Below are 23,982 nucleotides of genomic sequence, written 5' to 3'. Positions count from 1 at the left end.
GGATAATGCTCACTCCTCCTTCGCCTCTGGTACCTGATCAGGACGCGGGCAGGTGGGCCCACAGGCACTGGGGCGGCGGGGGGGTCGAGGGGGTGGGAGATGCCCCAGACAAGGGTACAGTGGGAAGTTAACAAGGTCCCCTCGGGCGAACCCTGCACCTGGGGACCCCTGACCTCCTCAGCTAAGCCATGCCCCCAGCCTGCAGACAACGCTGCCCCTCATGTGTTGATCGCCTGGAAGGGATGCAAGAGGCGGACCCAAGTCTCCACGGAGCTCAGGGAGCTGTCGACGGCCACAAGGCCGCTGTCATGGTTTCTGGGGCCCCTCCCGACTGCACACACCCCCTCCGCCTTACTGGTCCCTGCAGGGAGAAGGGCCATCAAAGCAGCGTGCGGGTGCCCCCTCCCCCACCCCTAGCATCTGAATGGAACTGCAACCATGCAAACCCACCGCAGGGGGCACCCCCCAGTGCCTGCACGCCTGCGCACCTTGGAGAAGAGATGGGAGTTTTGCGCGTTTTGTCTCACAAGAGGACAGTGGCCGTGCGGACCAAACCAACCAGAAGCCCCACAAACAACCCTCGGGAAAGGGAAGCAGCGCCCCCCGCGGAGCTCTGCGCACGGGTGTCACCCAGCTGCGCCGAGGGGGCCTCTCCTGACACTTTCCGGCCCCACCGTGAACGCACTCGAGTCAGCACAGGCCGTGCAGCTGGCTGCTCGCTGCCTGCAGACACGCTGGGCTCGAAGAGGCTCCCCAGCCCCTGTGGGCTCCGGCTTGGGTGGAGGCTGGGCTGACCACACCTGCCCTCAAGAGCCCCAACAGCCCACGGTGGGCAAGCGGTGGCTTCCAGAACGCCAGCGCACCCGTGCAGCTGGACGCAACGGGGACCCTACGGGGTGGGGTGGGGAGGGGCCCGGGGAGGGACAAGGGCCGCCACACGCTGTCCCCAAGGGCCGCCACGCCGCCTGCCTCAGGGCCCTCAGGCGGGGGCTCCTAGGCCCTCGGCCCCTTAGCATCTTCAGGGGCGAGCCAGCCGCAGCCCTGCCCGTCGGGGTGCTGGGTGCTCAGGACAGCTCAGCAGTGATGGGACGTGGGGAGGCACAGGCTTGGCTAGGGGAGGGCGAGCAAGGGGCGCCCAGGCACGCGGAGAGGAGGTGGTGGGCGGCCACGAGCTGGGAGGGCCGAGTGGGGCTCCGGGCCTGGCAGGGGCACTTCACCGTCAGGACTGGGGGTGGACATGGGGAAGCAAACATGGCGACAGCGTCTCGGGGGGCCGCCGAGCACCTGGCCGGGCCAGTGGGTGGACGGGAGGGGAGGCCGGGAAGGTGCCGGGTCTGCCTGGGTCCCTGAGGCATCTGACCCAGGTTTGGGGCTGAGCTGCCCTGAGGCCTCGTCTCCGGAGCCTGGGTGGCGCGGGCCAGGGTGGGTGCTGTCCTTGTGGCCACAGCTCGTCACCCCCAAGTCCCTGACAAAAGGTCAGCACGTGAGCCGGGGGCACAGAGGCCTCCCCAAGGTGGGACGTGAGGGACGAGGCATTCACGGAGCCGGGACCCCCTCACCTGCCTGAACTCCTCCCAGGAATTGGTCCAGGTCCAGAAGTGGGCCTTGTACTGGCCACGGGTGACCGCCATCAGCGTGTTGCCACGGTAGTAGAATACCGGCCTGTCAGGGGGACAGGTGGCGTCAACTGAAAGGGTCTCCGGGCTGTGGAGGGGCCCCCTGGCCGCCCCTCGTCCTCGGTGCTGGGGAGGCTGGCGGCAGAGGAAGGGGGTAGCACGCGGGCATGGCAGGCGGGCCTGTGGGGACGAGCGTGGCGGCTGGCACCCCCTGCCACCCCCGCCAGGGCTAGCAAACTCTCATGCCAGGTTTCAAGACAGAAAAGAGACAGTGAGCCGTCCACTCCTGGCCGTCAGCCTGCTCTGGTTACACTGTACACCCTTCAGAGTCCACGCCCCTTCACGGCAGCCTGGGAAACTCATTTTGTTTGAGCAAAACAGTAGCAGGTCTCGAGCTGGAGCAACTGCCTCTGGACAGCGTCCTGGCGTGGAGCTGGGTGTAGGTTGGGGCCGGGCAGAGGGTGAGGGACACCGCAGGGAGGAACAAGGCCTCTCCACCCCACCAAGCGCTTCATGCCAAGACCCCCGGGTCTCACCTCCCCCTGGGCGAGGACACCTGCTTTGTCAGCCAGCTCGGCTCCGGCGCCAGGTGCGGGGCGCCAGGCGGGGCGAGTGCCCGGCGGGAACCTACCTGTCTGTCAGGCGGCCCTGGAGCATGGTGGGGAGGAGGTCCAGGCCGTCGATGGCCCTGTCCCTGGGTGGCTCCAGGCCTGCGAGGGACAGGCTGGTGGTGAAGAGGTCCATGATGCTGCCCAGCTGGTGGCTCACCTGCAATGGACGTGGCCCAGACGCACTGAGGATGCCCGCCCTGCCCTGCCCAGATGGCGGCCAGGGGCCAGGTCCCCAGGCGTGCTCGCTGACGCACACGCGCACACACACACGCACGCGGTCACATCCCGCAGCATGTCCACACACGCAGAATAGAGGCTTTCCCTGCCCGATGACACGTGTGCGTGGCAGAACGAGCACAGGGAGCAGGCCAGAGAGGGGACCAAGGCTTCACGCCCCAGGATGACTGCAGGGCTGGCACAAGGCCGGCTCTGACTCACCTGGCTGGCAGGGATGTGCCCGGGCCACCAGGCGATCGCAGGCTCCCTCATCCCACCTTCAAACGTGGTCTGCTTCCCGCACAGAAAAGGGCCGTTGCTGCCGCCTGGGGATAGTCGCCCATCAGACCACATGCCTGAGTCCCCAGGGCCATACACACCCTGCCGGGCACTCGCCCTCGGGACACGTCTGTCCACCTGGCTCCCTGCCCGGCCCTTTGGAGGTGACATTACTGAGGCACTGAGGCCGTTGTGGAGACAAAGGACCAGCCCTGGGGTTCAGGCCTCAAGTTCAAGGTCGGAACGCCTGGAGATGGCTCTGACCTAGAGCTGTGGTCATAAGGTCACACCCCCATAGACCGCGACCACGCACACACACAGCACATGGACGTGTTAGTGAAAGACGTGGAAACGGTAAGACGCAGTCCCGACCCCGGGCCTGGCAGGTGCCAGGTTCCCTAAATGTCACTGTGCACAAGCAGCTCCTGTGTGCCTGGGGTTTGGGGGTGCAGACCCCGTGTTTCTGACACGCCCTGCTCTGAGCAGGTGGTCCCTGAACCCGGCTGTGGGCGGTGCCGAGGGCAGACAGCCCGGTCCTGGCAAATGGCACATCCCCAGCTCGCTGCCATGATGGAGGGAGGGACCCCTGAGCATGGGCCTCGCTGGTCAGCACAGGGACGGCAAGGGTCACAGGCCAGAGGCCAGTGAGGGCCTACTTCTCTCCTGCTCCTGTCTCTCCAGCTGGGGGTGGGTACATGGATTTTCATTGTCTTGTTCTGCCCCTGCAGCTCCCAGTTGCGCTGTTCCTGTCCCTGGAGATCCCTGGGCCCCTCTGCCCCCAGGACACGTGGCCGTAAGGTCCCCCAGTGCCTCCCCAGACAGGCCCGGCCCTGTGGGGTTTCCAGCTTCTGTGGCCTTCCTTCCAGAGCTGTCTGAGTGACTCAGGGCCCTCCTGCGGCCCAGCCTTTTTAAGAAGAAAGGGAAAAAGAGACATCACCGCGGGGGTGTGAAACCCTCATAAGACTGTGAAACGCCGGCTCTAACAACCTCGCTCCAGCTCCAGCTCCGCAAGGTGGAAAAGCCTCAGGCCAGAGAGGCCTAGAGGCCAGGGTCCTCAGGAGGACTGCAGGCTGGCAGGGACACAGAAGGAGGGTCTGGGGGAGTGAGCAGGCCCCCCGCGCTGCGCCAGGGGCTCCGGCACTGCAGGGGAGGGGGGCTCGCTCCCTTCCCTCCCGGACACCACCCACCACGAGGCCTGGGAGGGCACTTCCGAGGGGCGGGGGTGGGCGCCAAGCCTGGGCCTGGCTGCTGCAGGGTCATCGCCCCTGTGGGAAGGGAGGCCCCCAAACACAGAAAAAGGGGCAGACGTGTCCAGTCACAACGGCCACTGTGTCACAGCTGAGATCAGAACGGAAACGCTGATAGGGAACGTCGCGGCTTCAGAGAGAGAACTCCGGACGTGACTGGCCCCAGGGCTGGCCAGTAGAGAGGCAGGATGCAGTGAGGGCCGCAGCCTCTGCCTCCGCCTGCCCCACCGAGCTCTCCCTCCTGACCAGGCACCTGCCAGGCGGTGGGGAAGAGAGGCATTGGACCTGGGGGGCGCTTGCCGGTGTCCCTCCCTCCCCAAGGCTGAGCCTTTCACACTCGGCCTGGTGAGGGGGTGCTGAGGGGCCCCGGGTGGAGCCCCATCTGCTCAAGTCACCTGCCTTGTCTGGGCGCGGAAATGAGGGCAGCGCCGTTGTCGGACGTGAAGAAAACAAAGGTGTTCTCTGCGATGCTCAGGTCCCGGAGGAGGTGCAGGATCTTCCCGACGCTGTCGTCAATCTCCCGGACGGCGTCCCCGTAACTGCGGGAAGGAGGAAGCAGTCAGCAGGGGCCAGCGGCCTCCGGGACCAGAGGGCGGCCGAAGCCGAACCTCAGGGAGGGACGAGGAGGGGGCGTTCCAGTCAAGTTTCAGACGGAATCGGGGCAGAGCCGACCCCTCCCTTCACCACCACAGAGGCACAGATGCTTCACTCTGTCCACAGCTGACAATGGTAGCGAGGGCCCAGCCTCTGTTGGTAACCAAGCACAGCTGACCCCCCCGCCCCGGGGTCCAGGTCTATGTGCCCAAGGACTCACCGCCCTCGCTGGCTGGTGCCCAGGAAAGGCCTGGAGGCATAAACAGGTGCGTGTGTAGCGTCGATGGCCCAGTGTAGAAAGAAGGGGCGGTGAGCTGCCTGCTGCCTCTTAATGAAATCGAGTGCTTCCTGAGGAGAAGCGCACACGGTCTTCCCCGCTCCAGGCCCACCTCCCACCCCAGAGCGGGGCCAGCCCCTGCTGTCGTCACCTGCAGGTAGATCTGGGTGAGGTTGGCTTCTCCGGTCTTCAGGTTAATTGGAAATTCCTCATAAAATCTGAAAACAGTAGAGATCCAGACAGAAATCGGCCTTCAGGGCAGGAAAGCCCCTCCTCCCCGATTTCCGGGGCAAAGTCAGGGGCCTCGTTTAAAAGAGAGATAGAAACGTTCACGTCAGGAACAAAACCGGAGCCTGGAAGCTCCCAGGCCCGTCGGGGACCCATTGGGGTTGAGCCTGGTGCCCCGGTGACCCCACCATCTGGGAGAAGGAGGGGAGCCCCGCCAATGAACAGGCAGGACAGTGCGAGAGGAAGCGGCCAGTCCACGGCCACGGAGGGCACGGCTAACGGGCGTGGGCATCTCTCTGGGGTGACGGAGGCGGTCTGGGATGGGGGTGCTGGCTGAGCTACACCTCAGCAATGCTGGCCCAGCTCTGTGGTCCAGTGACGCGTACTGCGCTTCCACCAGGACAAAAATAACTTAAAAAGGAAGAAAGGGAAGTTAGGCCAGACAGGAAAGACCAGGGCCTGCCTGCAGCCACCCGATGGCCAGACCAGGCCGGTCCTGCAGCCGACGGCCCCCCAGACGGTGGCTCGGAGCGAGGCTGACCGTGCAGAGCGTAGCCCCCTCAGGGCACGGGGCCCAAACCCCAGAAGCCGAGTGAAGCGCCTCGCTCTGGGGAGCACCTGGGGCTCCCAGCACCTTTCCTGAGACAGTTAGAAGCCCCCGGACGCGGGGCTCTTATAAGTCAGAGGTCACAGCACGAGGTCTGGGCAGGACGAGGAGCTGGCGGGTGGGCAGCAGCAGTGGGCAGGGCCTGTTACCTGCCAACCATCTCCCAGTCCCGGTACACAGGGATGTTGGGCCTGGCCTTGTTGTCATAAGGTCCAAAGTGACAGTTGGGGGATCCAAACCACTCATCGAATCCGTGCTTCAGGGGGTGGAACTGAGGCCTGTGGCCCAGATGCCTAGAGAGAGGAACCCGGGGCACTTCAGGGACCGCCGCATGGGCGCCCCGGAGCTCCGGGAAGCAAACACCGTCGCTTTCAGAGAACAGCTCAGGAGACAAGGCTCCAGCCAGCCCCAGGGTGTGCTGAGCCCGGATGCCCCGTGGCCTGGCCCCCCTGCCCGCACGGTCCACCCAGGCGACAACCGAGGGGCGCACATGGGGACGGTGACCAGGTCCCATGAGCGCGGCTCACTGTCCCGGCGCCCTGGGCAGGAGCCGGACGGGCCGAGAGGATAACACGGCAAGGTGCCTGCAGGTCCGTCGGGGACCCATTGGGTCCGGCCCAGCTCGGACCCGCCCCCTGCTCCCACCCGGGAGGCCCTTCCCCGCGGATGCGTCACGTCGGGTCCTCTCGCCAGTGGGAGGGTCTCTCTTGAGAAGGCGCAGCTTAGAGAAGGGGTTTCGGGGTGAGGTTCCTCCTCCCTGGGAAGCAGACAGGTTTCTTGGGGTCACGTTTGCAGAAAGCCTCTCGTGGCCAGCATCGCCGGCGCAGCGCTGGGGGGCTGCACCGGGCCAGGCCGACTCCACGTCACCGTGAGCTTGCTGCACAGCTCGCTCACTCAGTCAGGTGGATGTGGCACGAGGCAGCTGGGCAGGATGGGGCCGGACTGAGCTGGCCGGCAGCGGAGTCCGGGCGCCCCCTGCTGGTCCCGAAACACTCTGCCTCCGCCGGATGGCTGCCCGGCTTCGGGAGCCCCTGTGCCGGGGGCACCCGCACGGGCTCTGCCCTGAGCGCTGTCTCCGCAAAGGAGAGCCAGCTGCGCCCCGTGCTTCCTCTCTGGGCCCGCAGCTATGACGTCCCCTCCATGCTGGACACCGCTGGGTGTGACACTCCTCGTCCTGCATCCTTCAGCCCAAACGGCCTTCATGAAACAAAAACACCCACGAAGGTCCGGCTCGTGTGAAGTTGTCAATTCCAAGTGCTGGTCCCAGGGCAGCTGCGGGGTCAGTACTGCCTGCCAGCGAGCTGAGTGACAGCACGTCGAGCCCCTGGGACTCAGGGCAGCCTCTCGCGGGAGTCCAGGCTCCATCCACCCCAGGCCTTGGTTAGGCTGACAAAATCCAGATCCGTGGTGCTGGGGCCCGAGGCTGGCTGTCAGGCAGTCACGGCCACGGCCACCAACACCCCCTGCGGCTCTGATGGGACCCTGCTGAGACCAGCTCACCCACCTGGCAGAGGAGGGACCGAGCCCCCTGCCCCGGGCCTCCCAGAGCCCGTCATCCCATTGGCCATGGCCGCCCTGACCCCGGCTGGTCCACCAGCACTGCGTCCACCTCCCTGAGTCCATGGATCTGCTTCTCCAGGCCCTGCCGCGTCCCTTCCTGTTCCTGAGTCCGCCCATCTCCGGAGCTCGTGGGGACAGGCTCCCACTCCAGCTCTGGCTGCCCCGTGTCAGTGACCACGAATGGGAGGCCCCTGGACCAGGGCAGAGCCGCCAGGCTGGGCAGAGAGTGCCGGTCATCGCAGGGGCTCCTCCTTCTGTGGGCGCAGCCCTGGCACGGCCCCGGCGGGCCTTGTAGCCGCCCTACCGCCGTCTCCCGGGCCTTCCCGGCACTGCTGGGCCTTGCAGGCTCCCACATCCTGCACCCTCGTCAGCTCTGCTGTGCAGCCCCCACCGCCTCCAGGCTCGACCGCTTGGCCAGCAGGACAGCTGCCAGCCCCTCTCGGGGGTGAGGAAGCAGCCTCCAGGTCCTCGGGTTCCCTGAGGACTCCTCTCCCGGTTTCTGCAGATCCCCCATCACTAGGACTGTCAACTGCGTGGGGCAGTGGTCCCCAAGGGGCACAGATGAGGTGCTTGCCCTCGAGGTGGTGAGTGCCAGAGGGGTCAAGGCGAGAGGGTCCAAAGCACAGCAGCAGCCGAGCAGAGATGATCAGGGCTGGAAAGTCAGGGAAGGCTTCCTGTAGGAAGCAGGCTTGGTCTCCAAGGGCTCCAACACGCGGGAGAGGAAAGAGAGGACATCCGACCTTCATATCAACCTCTAGGGCTGCGTACTTAGGCATCCCCGGGGAGTTGGAGAGAAGCCACTTAACAGGCTTAACCACGTAACAGCGCGACACGCGTGTGACAACATGATCTTTTACGATCACTTGATCCCGATGATTCCACACCACACGACCGTCCCCTATCCCCTGCTTGCTTCTTGGTTTCATCACCAGACAGAGCCCCTTTGCTCGCTGGCGTGTCATCGTGACGGCACGCGTGTGCAATAACATGGCTCCTTTGGTGCTGCCGTGGCAGCCACCACCCCAGCCTCACCACGGGAGGTCCCACGGGCGTGGCCACAGCAGCTTTTAAAGGGATGCTTTGGACATCTTAGCGGACCTGGAATTCAAGGACTCTACTCCCACCCGAGGGGCTCCCACTGGGCAACGTGAGTAAGGAACCCGCTGGGTGAGCCCAGCAGGCAGGTGTGGGACTCACCACTTGCCCACGATCTTGCTGGTGTAGCCGGCCTCCTTCAGCAGCTCCGGCAGCAGGAGCTCTGAGTCCGGGATGCCGCCCACTATCTCCTGTGGCGTGTAGGCTGGTGGAGCAATGCACCGTGTGAGCCGGCAGGGTCGAGCGGCAGAGCCCTGGTCGGGGCGGCACCGCCTGGGCACTTTGCAGGTCTTCCGGCGCTCCTCACAGCCAGCACCATTACCAGAGCGAACAGGCAAACGTGCCCCAGAGGGGGGTCCGGACGTCAGGGGTCAGGGGAGGGCCCGCCCCCGGCATCTCCAGAACTCGGGCTCTGAGACCACACCTTCCTCCAAGGGCCCCTTGAAGCCCCACTTGGTCGGGGAGCCCACCCTAGAGCCGGGCCGCCCCCGCCCCCGGGACAGGGCGGGAGCCGGCCGCACCCTCACCATCCTCCCCACTCGCCTAAAACACATTGTTTCTGATGGAAGCTCTGCGTTCTGTTTTAACGAGTTACGACCCAGACAGAAGCCTCAACCCTGGGCAATGAGTGTGCCTGGGAGAAGCCAGGTCACCAGAGAGGACAGGTGACAGACGCCCCCTCCCTCTGCCCCAGGGCACAGCCTACCGTTCCTCGCGTGCCCGTTGGTGGTGTAGAAGCCACTGCGGATGGGCAGGCGTCCGGTGAGCAGAGCCGCCCTGGCTACGCGGAGGGGACACAACAGAAACATGGGTCACGCGTGCAGCCTGAGGCCAGCCCTGTGGTACCTGAGTCCCCGGCAGCCACTTGAGAGCCGGGTGGGAGCACAGCCCCGCAAAGACCAGCAGCGGGGCCAGCTGCAGCTCCCCCTCGCTCGCTCTCTGGCTCCCGGGACAGCCCACAGGCCTCCTCATGTGCCGCCCCTTCCGGGGTCACCTCTCGTCCTCCAGATCAGAGGTTCTCCCCACCTGCGAGGCCACTACACCCCCAGCTGACGATCCCTTCCCCGGCTGAGCACCTCCCCCGAACCAGCCGCGACACTCAGCTCCATGAATGAGCAGCCGCCGCCACCGAGGCAGCCACTTGGGCCTCAAACACCCGCAGAGGCTCCGAGCCCTTGGTGGCCTCTGATGGCTCCTGATGGCCCCGCGTTCCCCAGAGCATGGAGCTCAGGTGCTCCCAAGCACCAGGATCCGACAGAAGAGGCCGCAGCCCACCTGCCAGCCCTCTGCCCCTTGCAGGAAATGCCGGTGGAGCCAACACCCAAGTCAGGGCGGCTACCCCCGCGCTCCGTGCCCGCACCCTGTGCCCCTTTCTGGTCTACGCATTCCCCGCCTCCCCACCGCGCCTCAGTCTTCGCGCTCCGTGCCCGCCCCCCTTGTGTCCCCCCACCCAGCATGCCCTACGCCCGGCCCCACTCCCTGGTGGCCTGAGCAGGCCGTGACTTACAAGGGGAGCACAGGGGGTTGGCCGTGTAGAAGTTCGGGAAGAGCATCCCTTCTGCAGCCATCCGGTCCAAATTCGGGGTCTCTCTGGAAGGTTCTCCGTACACCCCGAGGTCGCCCCACCCCATCTGCAGGAAAGAGCGTGTGGAGGTGGGATAAGAATGTAGCCGGAGCCGCGGCCCCCGGCGCATCCCAAGTGCGGCAGGTGCACGGTCAGCCGCTCCCCGGTGCAGATGCCCAGCGCCCACCTCCTCCCGGCTCCGACGCCGGCCCCACGTGCTCACGGGGCACCGGCACCAAGACACACACCTCTGCCTTCCGCACAGACAAGGAGGCCGTCCTACTCTGCGGTGTGAATTCACATTTAAAGACAGTGGCCAGGCCCCGTGAAGCTAACCCGGCGAGGCCCCGAGACCCGCGGTCCTCCTGAGCTCGCTGTCCTGAGAACTGGGCCGGCTGGCACCCAGGCGCCGCATGAATGTCCACAGCAGCAGGACTCCCGACTGCTCAAAAGACACAGCCTGTGTCCATCACTGATCAACAGCAGACAGATGTCTATCCATCCAGGACCGGGGTGAACAGCAGCCTCCCCAGTTTATGTCCACTCAGAACCGGAGAACGTAACCATATCTGGAAATACGGACGTAATTAGCTAAGATGAGATCACACTGGACTAGGGTAGTCCTAAATCCAGTGACTGGGTCCGTGTGAGAAGATGGGACACAGAGACAAGACAGACACACGAGGACAGGCCAGGCCTCCACGACAGAGGCAGAGACTGGAGGGTCGTGGCCACAAGCCAAGGAGCACAGGAGCCCCCAGGAGATGGAGGGGAGGGAGGACCCTCCCTCGGAGCCTCCAGAGAGACTGGCCCTGCAACCCCTTGATTTCAGACTCTGGCCTCCAGGACTGGAGGAAATAGATTCCTATTCCAAGGCACCAAGTCTGTGGCCACCTGTTAGGCACGAGGGACCTGATACACACACTACGGACCAGTACTCGGCCGTAAAGAGGAACGAGGTGCTGACACTCACGAAAACAGGCTGCTGAGAAGCTGGTCAGAAAAGGCCGCAGGGTGTACGATGGATGTGAGACGTCCAGAACAGGCAAGTCCATGGGGACAAGGCAGATGGGTGGTTGCCAGGGGCTGGGGGAGGGGGAGGAGAGTGACTGCCAGTGGGAAAGGGGTTTCTCTTCGGGGGATGGGATGTTCTCAGCTACTGGATGGGGGCGCTGCACAAGCCGGCGCACGCGCTCAACACCACCAAACTGCACGCTTTAAAATGTTAAAAGGGTGAATTCGTGTTATGTGCGTCGTGCCAAAATAAAACCTGCCAGGTGGTGAGGTGGGTTAGCACGTGCACAGGGACGGACGGATGGACAGATGTGAGACAGAGCAGGCAGTCCAGGTGGGGCGACAGGTGTGCACTGCGACACCCTTTCAGCTGCGCTGGCGTTTGACAACTTTCATCATAAAGCGCTAAAGAAATAACCTGAAAAGGGCAACGGGGTGTGACTTCGCCCTACGACCCAACGCATCCTTCTGCGGCCAGTGGCGTGGGGCAGGAGTGACCCCGACAAACTGATTCCCCTCGGCGCTGCTGGCGGGCACGGCCCTGCTTCCCCTCTGGATTCTCTAGACGCGCCAGCTCCCTCCATGCTGGCTCTCCTTCACCGGCCGCTCCTCCTGGAGGGGTGGAGCGGGGGGGGGAGGGCGGGGATGGGGCTTCTTCCCGGGGTTATGAAGATGACCTACAGCTGACCGTGGTGACAGCTGCACGAGGCTGTGAAGGTGCTAGAAACCGCGGAATTGTGCCCTTTAACTGGTGAGCTGTGCATGATGGAAACTACGTCTCCGTAGAGTGCCACTGGAGAAGCGCAGGCACCTGGTGCTGCAGAGGCCTGGCCGTGCCTGTCTCTCTGGGGCCCCTTAAAGCTCTCCAGACTCATGCGCCACGGCCTGCCAGCCCACAGCAGGCTCGGCAGGTCTGCACGGAGACGCTGGGGAGAGCGGGGCCAGCGCGCACGAAGCTCGGGGAGCCCTGGGTCACACGTGGGGGCCGAGCATGCAGGTTTGCCCAGGATGGTCACAGGTAAGTGTGTGGTCTGGCTGTAATCATTCATGCCCCCTGCACTGGGCAGTAGCTCACACGGCGCCCTCTCCATCAGGGAGAGCCAGGAGGGGGACACGTCCCCTCGTCTCCCGGCCTTAGGCCCATCCTGACACTCGGGTCCCAGAGCTGCCTGGGGGCTTTTGCCCTTGGACTGTGCGGTCTGTTCTCAAAGAACCTTCCAGCCATAGAGTCCCTTTGGAGATGGTTTATCTTGAAATTACTGAAAAGGCTTTTCCGTTCACCACAACAGGAGCCGGAATGAAAGTTGCCCCTGGAGGGAAGTGCGGCCGACAGGGGCAGGAAGTGGAGTGGAAGGCACGAGGCTGAGGTTCCAGGCCTCTCCCTGCTGCCCCCTCTCCCCGCACCCCACGGGGCACAGGCGGGCTGCCGACCCTCACCCACAGGCCAGGTAGGAGGAGCAGAGAGAGGCAGAGGGGCTGGGTCCGCTGGCACCACCCAAATCCCAGCCTCCCAGGAGGGAGGTGGGGCTCAGCACAAATCTTACGTTTGCATAAACAGTTTAGGCACAGGGAATGCTGGGATACTCCCCAAATCCAAGTTCCCAGATGGCGGCCAAGGGCCCACCTGTTTACAGGTGAGCCTCTCTGAGGCCTGCAGTCACTGGCCTGCTGTGTTAGCTCTTTCCTGTTGAATCCAGTTCTATTATCACCTATCGGTAGGCTTTCTTGGCTATACAAATAGGGATGTTAACATCCACCTTGCACGGCTATCACGGGTTCCATGAGACGGTCCTCCACGGCACCCTGGGCAGGGTCTCCCACAGAGTGTGAAGGATGTCTCCCCTCTCCCACGTGATCGCCCACCCGCGCTCCCAAGGCAGCCGGGAACCCGGGCCTACGGTCCTCCTCCTGGCCTCGGCCTTGCCATTACTCGGTGGGAACTTCAAGACTTCTGGGCGTAACTAATGAGAACATAGCACAGGGAACTCTACTCAGTACTCCCTGGTGACCTAAATGGGAAAGAAATCCAAAAATGAGAGGATACATGTATACGCATACCTGATTCACTTTGCTGTACAGTAGAAACTAACACAACACTGTAAAGCAACTACGCTCCAATAAAAATTAAAAAAAAAAAAAAAAAGACTTCTGGGCAGTGCAGGGGCCACACACAGCTACGAGGGATTATTACCTGTGCATGTGTCCACATCGACACGTGTGCAAGGCCCTGGAGGGTCAGGGCGGGGGCACTGGCTGGATGGGCCCACCGTGGGGACACAGGGGCTGGCCTCTGTGCAGCCTGGCCTTACCCTTCCCAGTAGCCACAGGGCGTCCTCCTTAGTCCTGTTTTACAAGTAAAGAACTGAGACACAGACGGCACTCGGGCCCAGCCGGGCAGGAGGGAGCTCTGTCCCTGCGCCCCGGCCCCATCACCCATCAGCCTTAGAGAATGGAGCTTCTCAGCCTCTTCTAAATTCTTCCACAAGTTGATGCCTACCAGGGCCTGCGCCTCCTGCCAGGCCTGATGACCGCCTGGGTGAGGACACAGAGCTGGGGGGCCTGAAGCCTGTCTAGTCGGGAGAGCCTCGGCCCCCACTTCTGCTAAAGTCGCTTTGAGTGTGTTTCCTGTCATGCGCTGACCAGGACAGAGGTCTCCCCGACTTCTCTGGGCTTCAGCTGCCAAAGAACCCCAAAGTCACAGGAGGAACCCGCAGAGGAGAGTCAGGGCATTGGGGCCTCCTGGCCCACTGTTCCTGTTTCCTGGACCCACCCTGGGCAGGCAGGCAGACGGGCCCCTGGGTCAGCCCCCCTCGAGTGAGACGTGCCCAGTGCCGGTCCCCCTCCACCACTCAGGGCCTCCAACAGAGCCCAGCGGCCCCGGTAACGGGCAAAGAGAAACAGGTGGGTGCGGGCACAGGTTGTACTTTCTGTAGCCCCATAAATCCAGAAAACGACCATCTCAACCAGCCTGCAGCATCGAACTTCACTAATGAACTGTCACCTTGGAGAGAAGGGGAGGGGCAGAAATCGGAGAGGCTAAGTGCTCAGCTAAGCCTTGCTTGCCCCAGTAATTTATGTACTTAAACAGCCTTCCTGCCCAGGAACCTCAGCTTTGAGAAGGCTGACCCACTGACACAGCAAGCATTTCCAAGATGCATGTGTTCGTCATGAAGCAAAGTTTCCGTACCAGCCATCGGGGCGGGCTCTGGAGGAGAGGAGCTTCCGGGTCCCTACGGAAGCCGTTGTGTCTGAACAGTTACGGGTAAAGAGAAGCACGGTCTGTGTCACCTCTGGGTGGTGCCACCATGGATGGGTTTCTGTGATCTTTCCCGGCTTATTTGAATGTTGTTAACTTTTTGTAATATAGAATTATTTTCATAATAAAAAAATTACGTGAGATATATTTTATGTCTTTTTCTTGTACTAGGTCTTTGAAATCCGAGCGTGTTTTTTACACACACAGTACCTCGCAATTCCGACCAGCTGGGACTGCCCAGCAGCCACGTGAGGCCCGTGGCCTTGGTCCAAAGGCTCCTGGGAGTGTCTCTGCTGGTCTTTTGGGGAACTTTGAGCTATTTTTACTCACAACACTTCTGACACCAAATGTGTGTGTGTGTGTGACCACAGCAACTACTTCTCTGGCCTCCGGGCACCGGCTGGGAGTGCAACAATTCAGCTCCGTCTGACACTACCTACCTGGACCTGGCATCTGACCCCACAGGTCAAGGGCTCAGCCCCACAAGACTGCCCCCACTTCACATGCCAGGCCCACATCCTGGGCCTCTTGTAAGTCAAGGCTCCCACAACCCACCCCCACTGCCCCCAAAGTTGGATAATTTGCTAGAACGGCTCACAGAACTCAGGGTGGCGCTGTGTTTACTATCACCTGTTTACTATCAAGGATACAACTCAGGGACAACAGGTGGAAGAATGACTCAGGTGAGGTGTCGCGGGGACTTCCCTGCCCTCTCTGGGCCCTTCCACGTGTACACCGACCTGGAGCCCCTGAGGAGGTCAAGGCTGTGCTGGAAGCTCTAACCTTCCAGTCACGCCTTGGCCTTCCTGGCGACCACATCCTGAAGCCATCCAGGGCCCCCCCGCTACAGACACTGGTATCACTCCGGATTCGAGGGCTTAGGAGCCGCATGCAGGACCCTCTGCACTGCCTCAGCCCTCAGGACGGGGCGGAGGGGAGGCCCAAAGGGCCGCGGTCTCCCCACAGCTCAGGGCAGCAGGCACCTGAACCCAGGTTTGTCTGCGTCCCCACTTTACCCCAACGCCCCACAGGGACTAATTCCAGAGCCTCCATTTCACTCCCCAAAAAGCGCCCCCCAAATACAGTCCTGCTTCCTTGGGAAGGAGCACAGGGACCAAGTCGCAAAGGAGGCGCGAACAGCACGGCTCTGTGGGAAGGGTTGGCCCGCCGCTGTGACCAGGGTGGCCTGGGGCTACACACACACCCATCCGGGGACATTCCTCCGGTTCCCAGGGCAGGTCCAGCAGGCCAAAGGCAGCGGGGAAGGCGACTTCCAGGGCGGGCAGGCAGGCCGGGGTCTTAGCTCTGCACCGCTTCCCTGCCACCCACACCCCCAGCAGTGGGGGGCGGCAGGCGAGAGCAGGGATCCTGGGGAGGTGGTCCTCACGCGGCCAGCATCGCAGCACGCCTGAGGGGCAGCGGAAGGAGCGGGGGAGGGAACAGGGAAGGAGGGTCTTCTCCTGGCCCGGCCTGGACACTACACCTCACTTCACCCTCACCCACGAGCCAGGCTGCGGCCTGCAGGGCCAGGCGCGACCCCCACACCGCCGGCCGCCCCCAACCCCGCCCGAGCGCAGTCCTCCCGGGATCCCGGCCCACACCCGCACTCACGTCGTCCATGAGCAGGAGCAGGATGTTGGGGGGCTGCGGGGCGCCTGTGACCCCCAGCCCCGCGGCGCTCAGCACCAGAAGCAGCCGCCACCTCGTCGCCGCAGCAACCGCCGCCATGGCAACCACGCCGAGCGCCACCGAGCCCCGGAGCGGCGGGAACGGCCCGGCGAAGCGGGCGACCCTTCCGGCTGGGCGATGGGGCGGGACCATGCCGGCTGAGTGACAGGAGAAGCGGGGCCCTGACCGACAGAATGAGAGGTGGGGCGGGGTCAGACCGGCTGAGTGACAGGGATGTGACAGGCGGGTGGGGCGGGGCCTAGCCGGCCGCATTACCGTCGTCGTCGTCACGTGATGCGGCCTGTCGGGCTCCCAAGATGGCGGTTTGCGTAGCGGTGATCGCCAAGGAGGTGCGTACTCCGCCAGGCAGGCCCGCTCCAGCGTCAGCCTAGCTCTCCGGTTCCTCTCCTTCCCTGCCCCAAGGGCTCCGGAGGGTGGGCCCGGGGGCTTTGCCGAGCGTAGGTGGCCAGGGGCGGGCCCGGCGGAGGCGCCGCCCAGACCTGCACCTGCCGCTGCCGAAGCGTCACGGGCCGGGTCTTCCTCTTCCGTGCGGGCCGCCGCTCCGCCCAGCCACCCGTCCGCGGGCTTTGTGGTTTCCTGCTCCCGAGTCTAGGCGTCCACTTCTGTCCATCCTGCTCGGCCGCGCGCTCCCAACGGCCAGGCCGTCGACCCCCGGACGAGTGACTGTTCCTCTCCGCTCAGCAGCCACAAGTCAGACCGTTGCACACCTCTGCCTAGAGACCTCAACAGTGGCTTCTCATTGCCGTAGGATCATGTCCGAATAATCCCCTCCCCGTACCACAGACACGCTCCACTCCAGCTGACGGACTTACCTGCAGCTCCCCCGGCAGGCTCTGCTCCCTCACGTCTGGGCCTCTGCACCTGGAACCCCTTCCTCCTTCTCCCCCACTCCTGTCCCCTCCACTGGCCACCGAAGATTTCACTTTCTCTAGAAAGCTCTTTCTGAATCCTGAGATTGGGCTGCGTGGCCATCCACGCGCTCCTACTGCACGGAGCCGTGGTGTCCGCCCCGGCCTTTTGAAGACTAGGCTTCTGCGGCGGTTTTCCCGTGAAGCTCTTGTTACGCTGACTTCCGTCTTATCACTTGCTGCGTTATTTGTTGGTGGGTTTGTGGACTGTCTCCTTCATCTGTCATCTCCATCAGGGTAGGGACAGCGTTGTGTACACTATATCTGTGCAGTGCCAGGCCTGTGGGAGCCTGGGAAGACGCTGTTAACTCCAGGGTTAGGTTGCTCAGAAATGGCCCTGCAGAGATGGAGGTCTGAGACAAGCCTTGACGGGTTTTGAGGGAGCCTGCCAGTGCCTCTGAGACTGCAGGAGCTGGAGTGTTGGGAAACAGCCAGTATGACGGGGCCAGGAGGAGGGCACGTGCTAGGATGGGGCCCTGCTCAGAACGTGAGTGACAGGCTGCGCTCAGACCCACTTCAGAGGCGTCTTCTCTTTTCTGCCCATCCTACCCATGCCCCTTTGCAGACAGTATGAAAACCTCCTCAGATTAGATTGGGTGCCCTGAAGGCAATGCCCACGGCAATTTGAAGGATTTTTAAAATTTTATTTATTTATTATTTATTTTCGGCTGCGTTGGGTCTTCGTCCTTGGGTCTTTTTTGCTGCACGCGGGCTTTCTCTAGTTGCAGCGAGCGGGTTGCTTCTCTTGTTGGGGAGCACGGGCTCTAGGCGCGCGGGCTTCAGTAGTTGTGGTGCACGGGCTCAGTAGTTGTGGCTCGCGGGCTCTAGAGCGCAGGCTCAGTAGTTGTGTTGCGCGGGCTTAGCTGCTCCACTGCATGTGGGATCTTCCCGGACCAGGGCTCGAACCCGTGTCTCCTGCATTGGCAGGTGGATTCTTAAGCACTGCGCCACCAGGGAAGTCCCAGTTTGGAGGATTAAGCAGTGGGTTTTGGGGAATGAGAGCGTATTCCATGGCTAATTGGCACTTGGCTGATCTGCCCTCCTGAGTGCCCCGTGGCCTTGTTTTCCAGGCCAGCGCACATGGGGTGGATCCTTGTCACTTCAGCCGCCGTCATCCTTTTCTTGCAGAATTACCCTCTTTACATCCGCAGTGTCCCCACGGAGAACGAGCTCAAGTTTCACTACATGGTACACACGTCCCTGGACGTGGTGGACGAGAAGATCTCAGCAATGGGGAAGGCCCTGGTGGACCAGAGGGAGCTCTACCTGGGCCTGCTGTACCCCACAGAGGACTACAAGGTGTATCCTCGCACCTGGCAGTGGCTTCGAGTTTGGGGATTCCCTGCAGTCGCAGGGTGCGCTGTAGCATTAGGTCCCCTTGAAAAGCATCTCATAACATCACTTGAAAAGAAAAAAGATGCGGGCTTTTGGCCAGTGGGGAATTAGAGCAGCTCGAAGACACTTAGGACCTCACACCCTTTTTTCTTTAATTAGGAGGATAATGTGGGAGCAGCCAGGCTTGAATTGCCTTGTGACAGTCCCCACCTGTTCCTTGGGTTTGTGGAGGAACTGGGGACTCTCTGGCTTCATGCTGTCTCAGCGGGGCCACCACCTCCTGAGCAAGGGGTCATTGTTCACGCATCTTTTTTTTTTTTTTTTTTAGTATTTATTTATTTAGGCCGCACAGGGTCTTACTTGCGGGATGTGGGATATTCCTTGCAGCGTGCAGAATCTTTAGTTGCGGCATGTGGACTCTTAGTTACAGGATGTGGGATCTAGTTCCCCGAGCAGGGATCGAACCCCAGCCCCCTGCATTGGGATTGTGGAGTCTTAGCCACTGGACCACCAGGGAAGTCCCCACTCATCTCTTTGCCAGGCCCGGCCCCACCAGTCACTGTAAGATCTTGACCAGTCCTTGGGACAAATGGCTCGAAACCTATGGAGTTCAAAGACATTCCCACAAGCAGTAACGAGCTCGCCCAGTGTCACTGCCCGGAGCCACTGTTCCGCAAGATGGAGTGGCCTTTAGAGGTATAGGCACCTTAGGCAGGATTCGCCTCATTTGTGCAACCTCTGGCCTTGCAGTTAACCCTTCCCAGCTGGGAAGTGATGCAGAGAGAAGGCGAGGTGCCCCAGGGTTTGCGCAGGTTGCCCCGGGGCTTGGATCATGATAAGGCTTAGCTCCGTGCCTTTTGCTTCTCCAGTAAACACCAGAGCTGTCTAAGGAAGTGTCCAGTCACACCTGCTGCAGTCCCGTGTCCTCCTGGCACTGTGGGAGTGGCCCAGCCTGGGGCACTTGCTGTGATGCAGGTGTCATGCTCCTCCAGAGCAGCTTAGCAGCCGGAGGACATGCACAGATGGCCTTCCTCTCGCAGGCTCTGCACGGTGATGCCGTGCTTGGGGCTGTCACAGAGTCCCAGTGTTAAGAGCGTGTTCCCTAACCAGCTGTGCAGTTACGGCTACGTGACCAACTCCAAGGTGAAGTTTGTCATGGTGGTGGATTCCTCCAACACGGCGCTCAGAGACAACGAGATTCGCAGTGTGAGTGTGGGGGCCGGTGGGCGCGCCTGGCCGCTCGGTTTTCCGTCTTTGTTCAGAAATGCTGAGAAGCCCGAGCATGGAAGCAGCTGTGTGTACTTGCACGTGTGAATGAAACACGTTGTTGGCTCTTGTTCCAGATGTTCCGGAAGCTGCACAACTCCTACACAGACGTGATGTGCAACCCCTTCTATAACCCGGGAGACCGCATTCAATCCAGGTGGGCGTGGCGCCTTCTCGGGTAGCCCCCGCCTTGCTGAGAGGCAGCGATTCTGAGAGGCAGGGAGGGAAGGTCTTTTTAAGCGACGGGCACTGTCCGTCTAAGGCAGCCATTCTGAAGAGGCAGAACCCTGTTTTTCCAAACAAACTCTTCCTTGGATCTCCAGATCAGCAGAAGGGGAGTTGGGGCGCGGGGGCTGCAGAGCTTGCCCGTCTGGTCTCCCAGGTCGGCCCAGCAGGTCCTGGGGCGCCTCCCCAGATCCCAGTGAGGGCCCAGGCATATGGACAGGAGCCTCCGGGAGAAAACGTCCTCCTGTCGCTGCCCGATTTTGTCTTTGACGTTGAACTTAGACGATTAGGAAATTAGGTTGCAGGTGTCTTCCAAATAGCCTTCAGGTAAACACAGACCTAACATCTGGATGTCACAATGATGCTTCCCAAAGAAGCATTCACGAGCACGTGCTCCAAACCTGCTCTGGGAATTCCCTGCATCCCAGACACATCCCAAGGGGTTCCTTGTAGCCGGCAGGTGACCCCAGCCAGGGAAGATGACCCCTTCCTATGGTGCCTTCCCTCAGTGGTGACAGTGTGTCTTGGGTCATCCTGGGTGCCCCCCCTCCCCCCCTCCCCCGCCTGGAGACCCAGCAAGGGCAGCACCGTGGGAAACCGCACAGGAATGAGGTGGGAGACTCAGATTCTCACCGCCTGATGTGGCGGCATGCATGTCCTGGCCTCAGCCAGTTTTACTCACCTGGACCTCAGAGACTGACATCTCTGCCAGCCAGGGATGGAGGGCCTGGGTCTGCTTCTCTGATTGTCTGTTTCTCTTTGCAGGGCCTTTGATGGCATGGTGACGTCCATGATGATACAGGTCTGTTGAGGAGAGCTCTGCAGCCCGTGGCTGGAAGGAATCGTTCTGTGCATAACTGTGTTGTTCAGATGTATCTTTATTTCCACTTGTCTCCTCTTGGGTGTCATGGACGTGCCGCTGAGGGCAGGGCCTCATGCACGGTGCCTGTTGACTAAAGGTCTTGTGAGATCAGGTTTGGCTTTTTCCTTCTGCGTCAGCAGAAGGTTTAACTAAAGACAGTTTAGGGACTTACCTGGCGGTCCAGTGGTTAGGACTCTGCGCTTCCACTGTAGGGGCCGCAGGTTCAGTCCCCGGTCAGGGAACTAAGATCCCGCATGCTGCACGGCACGGCCAAAAAACAAAACGAAGGAGTTTATGTGGACTTTTCAGGGACAGAGCAGATCAGGGACCAGACAGAGCAGGAGCTGTTGTCCCCACTAGGCACGAAGGGGCAGGGGGAGCCGGGTGGCAGGAGCTCTCAGAGCTTGGAGCCCAGAAGAGGCTGCGAAGGGAGGGGCAGAAGCCCTGTGGGCCGGCCGCCCCCTCCAGTGGCTCAGCAGGTGGGCTAATCTGGAGGGGTCGGCCTTCTGTGCCCAGAGCCGGGTTAGAGGGGCACGTGGGACGGGCTGCACACCTTCCCCCGGCGGGAGGGCCCTTCCTCCTGGTCTGGCCCGGGCCCGGAAGGCCACCCCCCAAGACCGTGCGCTACAGTGTCTGCATCGGCTGCCGCTGGGCATCGAATGGGCAAACGGCCAGAGCGCCTCCTGCCTGTCAGCGCCCTGAGGCTCCTGAGGGCCCGGGGGCCAGGTGGGTGTTGGGAGAGGAGCCCCCTCCCTGCTGACCCCCAGGCCCCTGGGCAGGCTGTGGGAGGGGCGCTGACACTTGAGGAGGGGCTGATGTCAGCAGATTTCCGCCTGCTGCCCCAGAAGCCTGCTCAGTCAAGGCTGATCACAGTTCTAACTGACCATGACTGAGGCCACGGCCCCTTCTGGGATCAGGTGACCCAGGTTCTAGTGACGGCGTCTCTGAAGTGGAAGAGGCCCTCCTGGGCCTGAGCCACCTACACAGTCTGCTCTGTGTGGTCTCAGCGTGGCTGGCTTCCTTGATCAGGCACCCTCAGACACCATGAACCCCTCCTGCCCCCTCAGTCACTCTGGAGAGGGTCTCTGACCAGGAGGAAGGTAGGAGCGTGGCTCAGACCCACTAGGAACAGGGAGGCTGTGAGCTGTGAGCGTCGTCGGCCCAGGGCTGGAATTGGGATGCACTCCGCTCGGCTTTGGGTTTCCTTCCCTTCCTCTGAGCACGGGATTACAGAAGCAAACAAAACACAGCTCAGAGTGTGTGTTAAAGACACACGTCCCGGGCTCCCCCCACCCTGCCTCACCTGCCACAGGTGGAATTGCAAGACCTAGAAGAGGGCTGAGAAGTGCGACCAGCAGGTGTTGGTCTGATGCAGGCCACCCTCACACGGGCTTTCTCCCCACAGTCCATCCTCAACTTTCTGGTTGAGCTTTTACTTAGTAATCTCTCCTGCCTGAGTAATGGCTGAGGCAGGGACTACAGGTTGCCAAGGCAACATCCATTCTCCCTTGCTTGCTTACTAACAGAACCCTAGTGTTATTGCGGACAATTGGCTAGACAAAATATACTTCCTGCCCTCACAAGGGTAGGTAGTTATGGCATTTAGGTGGATGGCGTTGGGAGGACACTTAAAAGGGGGATTCAGCTGGCAGTACCTTTATCTTTACCCTTCCTCCTTCCTGGAACTTAGATGTGATGGCTGGAGCCCAGGCAGCTATCTTGAGAGCATGCAGGCAACATTCATCCCCTGAGGATGGAGAGCAGAAAGCTAGAAGGAGGCTGGGTCTTTGCTGACATACCAGCCCTGGACTACTTATGTTCAGCATTTTTTTTAATGAGGAAATGAAACCCCTATCTTGAAGCCACTGCTGTTTGGGTTTTTCTGTAGATGGAGCCAGAGCGACCCATAATGGGTTTACATTCGACGTTTTTCACGTGCATTGTCAGGTAGCATTCCCGTTTTAGGTCTGAGAAAATCAAGGCTTAGATGTAATCTGCTGGCCTTTGCTTTGCCAACAGAACTGTCAGATGTCAGTTCCATCTTAACTTTTTGCATCTCTGTACTGTGAGGCTCGCCTCATTGAGGGCCACCTGCCTGCCCATCCCCCGCCACCTGCTCAGCCCTTGGCTGCTGCTCCAGGTGCTTCTGCTGAAGTTCTGTCCTCCCTCCCCATCAGCATTCCTTCTCCCTTCTTCCCCGGGCCAGACAGCCAAGAGGATCCTGCGTGTCTTGGCTTTCTCTGGGCATAGCTGAGAAAGTGTGGGTCGGAGCCCTGGCCGCCCACATGGGCTGCTTGGGCCTGAAATCCACAGGAAAGGAGGGACTCAAGGGCCCACTCTCCTCGCGGTGGCCACGCAGAAGGGATTAAGAAGATACATCTGAAAAGGGACCAATTCCTTGCGATAGAAGCCTGTCTGCAGGTCCTTCCACAAAAGCAAAATGCACAATGAACGCATCAAGACCAATGCACATCCTCGCCGAGGAGGAGACTGGCACAAGGTACAGCGCGGCAGGAGCTGGTGCTTCATAAAGTTCAGCTCCAGGAACTACGTCTGGGAGGCCTCCCTCTCCTGCAGCCCCCAACTGCACATGATCCAGGCCTGGCTCGGCCCTGAGCCACCCGGCAGCCTTGGCAAGGTCCCTGCCACTCAGCCCCTCCTACCCACATTCTCCAGGGGCCAGTGGTGGTGTGTGTGTGTGCGTGCACGCGTGCACGTGTGCACATGAAAACAGAAATCTATACTCTCACGTTTCTGGAGGCCAGAGTCAGAAATCAAGGTGATGGCAGGCCTGGTTCCTTCTGCAGGCTCTGAGGGAGGGTCTTTTCAGCCTCTCCAGCTTCTGATGGCTGCCAGCGACTGTTGGAGTTCCTTGGCTTATGGACGCATCACCGCAACCTCTGCCTCTGTCTCCACATCACGTTCTCCGTGTGTCGCGTACCCAGTGTGTGTCACTGGGTTTAGGGCCACCCAGGTGATCCAGGGAGATCTCCAGATCGTTAGCTTAATCACATGTGCAAAAACCCCTTTTCCAAATAAGATCACATCCACAGGTACTGGAGATTAGGATGTGGACATATTTTGGGGGGGATTTGGTTCACCCCACCACAAGGGCCAGTGCTGACCCCAGATCACAAGCGGAGTGTGAACCTGGCCAGATGGACACGCGGATGGAGAGCACAGGCGCGCCCTCCCGAGAAAACACTTCACTGGTGCTGGAGAGGGGACACGGGGGACTGGGGACCGTCCACCTGTGGATAGCTTAAGGACCTGATAATCAAAAAAGTACAAGGTGGGCTTCCCTGGTGGCGCAGTGCTTGAGAGTCCGCCTGCCGATGCAGGGGACACGGGTTCGTGCCCCAGTCCGGGAGGATCCCACATGCCGTGGAGCGGCTGGGCCCGTGAGCCATGGCCACTGAGCCTGCGTGTCTGGAGCCTGTGCTCCGCAACGGGAGGGCCCACAACACTGAGAGGCCTGCGTACCGCAAAAATAAATAAATAAATAGTACACGGCAAAGAGGGTTGCTTTAGAA

At 61.4% G+C, this 23,982-nt stretch overlaps 2 protein-coding genes across 28 annotated transcripts in view; one reads left to right on the top strand and one right to left on the bottom strand.

The window, feature by feature from the left end:
- The window catches only part of GALNS (galactosamine (N-acetyl)-6-sulfatase), a 22,603-nt gene extending 5,655 nt beyond the window's left edge, over positions 1 to 16,948 (bottom strand). For 2 of the 24 annotated variants that reach the window (XR_003795991.1, XR_003795992.1), the window contains exons 1-13: positions 16,109 to 16,937; positions 15,776 to 16,014; positions 9,838 to 9,961; positions 9,037 to 9,111; positions 8,433 to 8,535; positions 5,825 to 5,968; positions 4,992 to 5,058; positions 4,784 to 4,911; positions 4,369 to 4,508; positions 2,666 to 2,769; positions 2,248 to 2,384; positions 1,560 to 1,662; positions 686 to 1,465 (exon numbers count right to left, since the gene is read on the bottom strand). Coding sequence is in view for 22 of the 24 variants with exons in the window: in XM_029238573.1 (XP_029094406.1) it covers positions 1,285 to 1,465; positions 1,560 to 1,662; positions 2,248 to 2,384; positions 2,666 to 2,769; positions 4,369 to 4,508; positions 4,784 to 4,911; positions 4,992 to 5,058; positions 5,825 to 5,968; positions 8,433 to 8,535; positions 9,037 to 9,111; positions 9,838 to 9,961; positions 15,776 to 15,985 (1,516 nt within the window). In the remaining 2 variants the exon portion in view is untranslated. Of the gene's footprint in view, positions 1 to 685; positions 1,466 to 1,559; positions 1,663 to 2,247; positions 2,385 to 2,665; positions 2,770 to 3,378; positions 4,042 to 4,368; positions 4,509 to 4,783; positions 4,912 to 4,991; positions 5,059 to 5,824; positions 5,969 to 6,165; positions 6,401 to 8,432; positions 8,536 to 9,036; positions 9,112 to 9,837; positions 9,962 to 10,142; positions 10,464 to 15,775; positions 16,015 to 16,108 lie in introns of those variants that run through there. The other 22 variants (XM_029238647.1, XM_029238631.1, XM_029238573.1 and 19 more) reach the window with 21 other exon arrangements.
- Positions 16,135 to 23,982, top strand: TRAPPC2L (trafficking protein particle complex 2 like). 4 transcript variants are annotated; one of them, XM_029238781.1, is made up of 6 exons: positions 16,135 to 16,182; positions 17,890 to 18,062; positions 19,215 to 19,302; positions 19,440 to 19,519; positions 20,353 to 20,389; positions 22,627 to 23,982. In XM_029238781.1, the coding sequence occupies exons 1-6, from the start codon at positions 16,150 to 16,152 to the stop codon at positions 22,816 to 22,818; spliced, it is 603 nt and encodes a 200-aa protein (XP_029094614.1). In that variant the 5' UTR covers positions 16,135 to 16,149; the 3' UTR covers positions 22,819 to 23,982. The 4 variants fall into 4 exon arrangements, with proteins under 4 accessions (XP_029094614.1, XP_029094597.1, XP_029094605.1 ...); XM_029238764.1 differs by having other exon boundaries at positions 17,890 to 18,060; positions 19,207 to 19,302; positions 20,353 to 23,982; XM_029238772.1 differs by having other exon boundaries at positions 20,353 to 23,982.

The sequence above is a fragment of the Monodon monoceros genome, unplaced genomic scaffold (genome assembly GCF_005190385.1).
Source record: "Monodon monoceros isolate NGI ecotype Baffin Bay Population unplaced genomic scaffold, NGI_Narwhal_1 Super_Scaffold_10, whole genome shotgun sequence".
Taxonomy (NCBI): domain Eukaryota; kingdom Metazoa; phylum Chordata; class Mammalia; order Artiodactyla; family Monodontidae; genus Monodon; species Monodon monoceros.
Note: the sequence above shows the minus strand (reverse complement) of the source record. Positions and strands in the feature narration are given on the sequence as shown.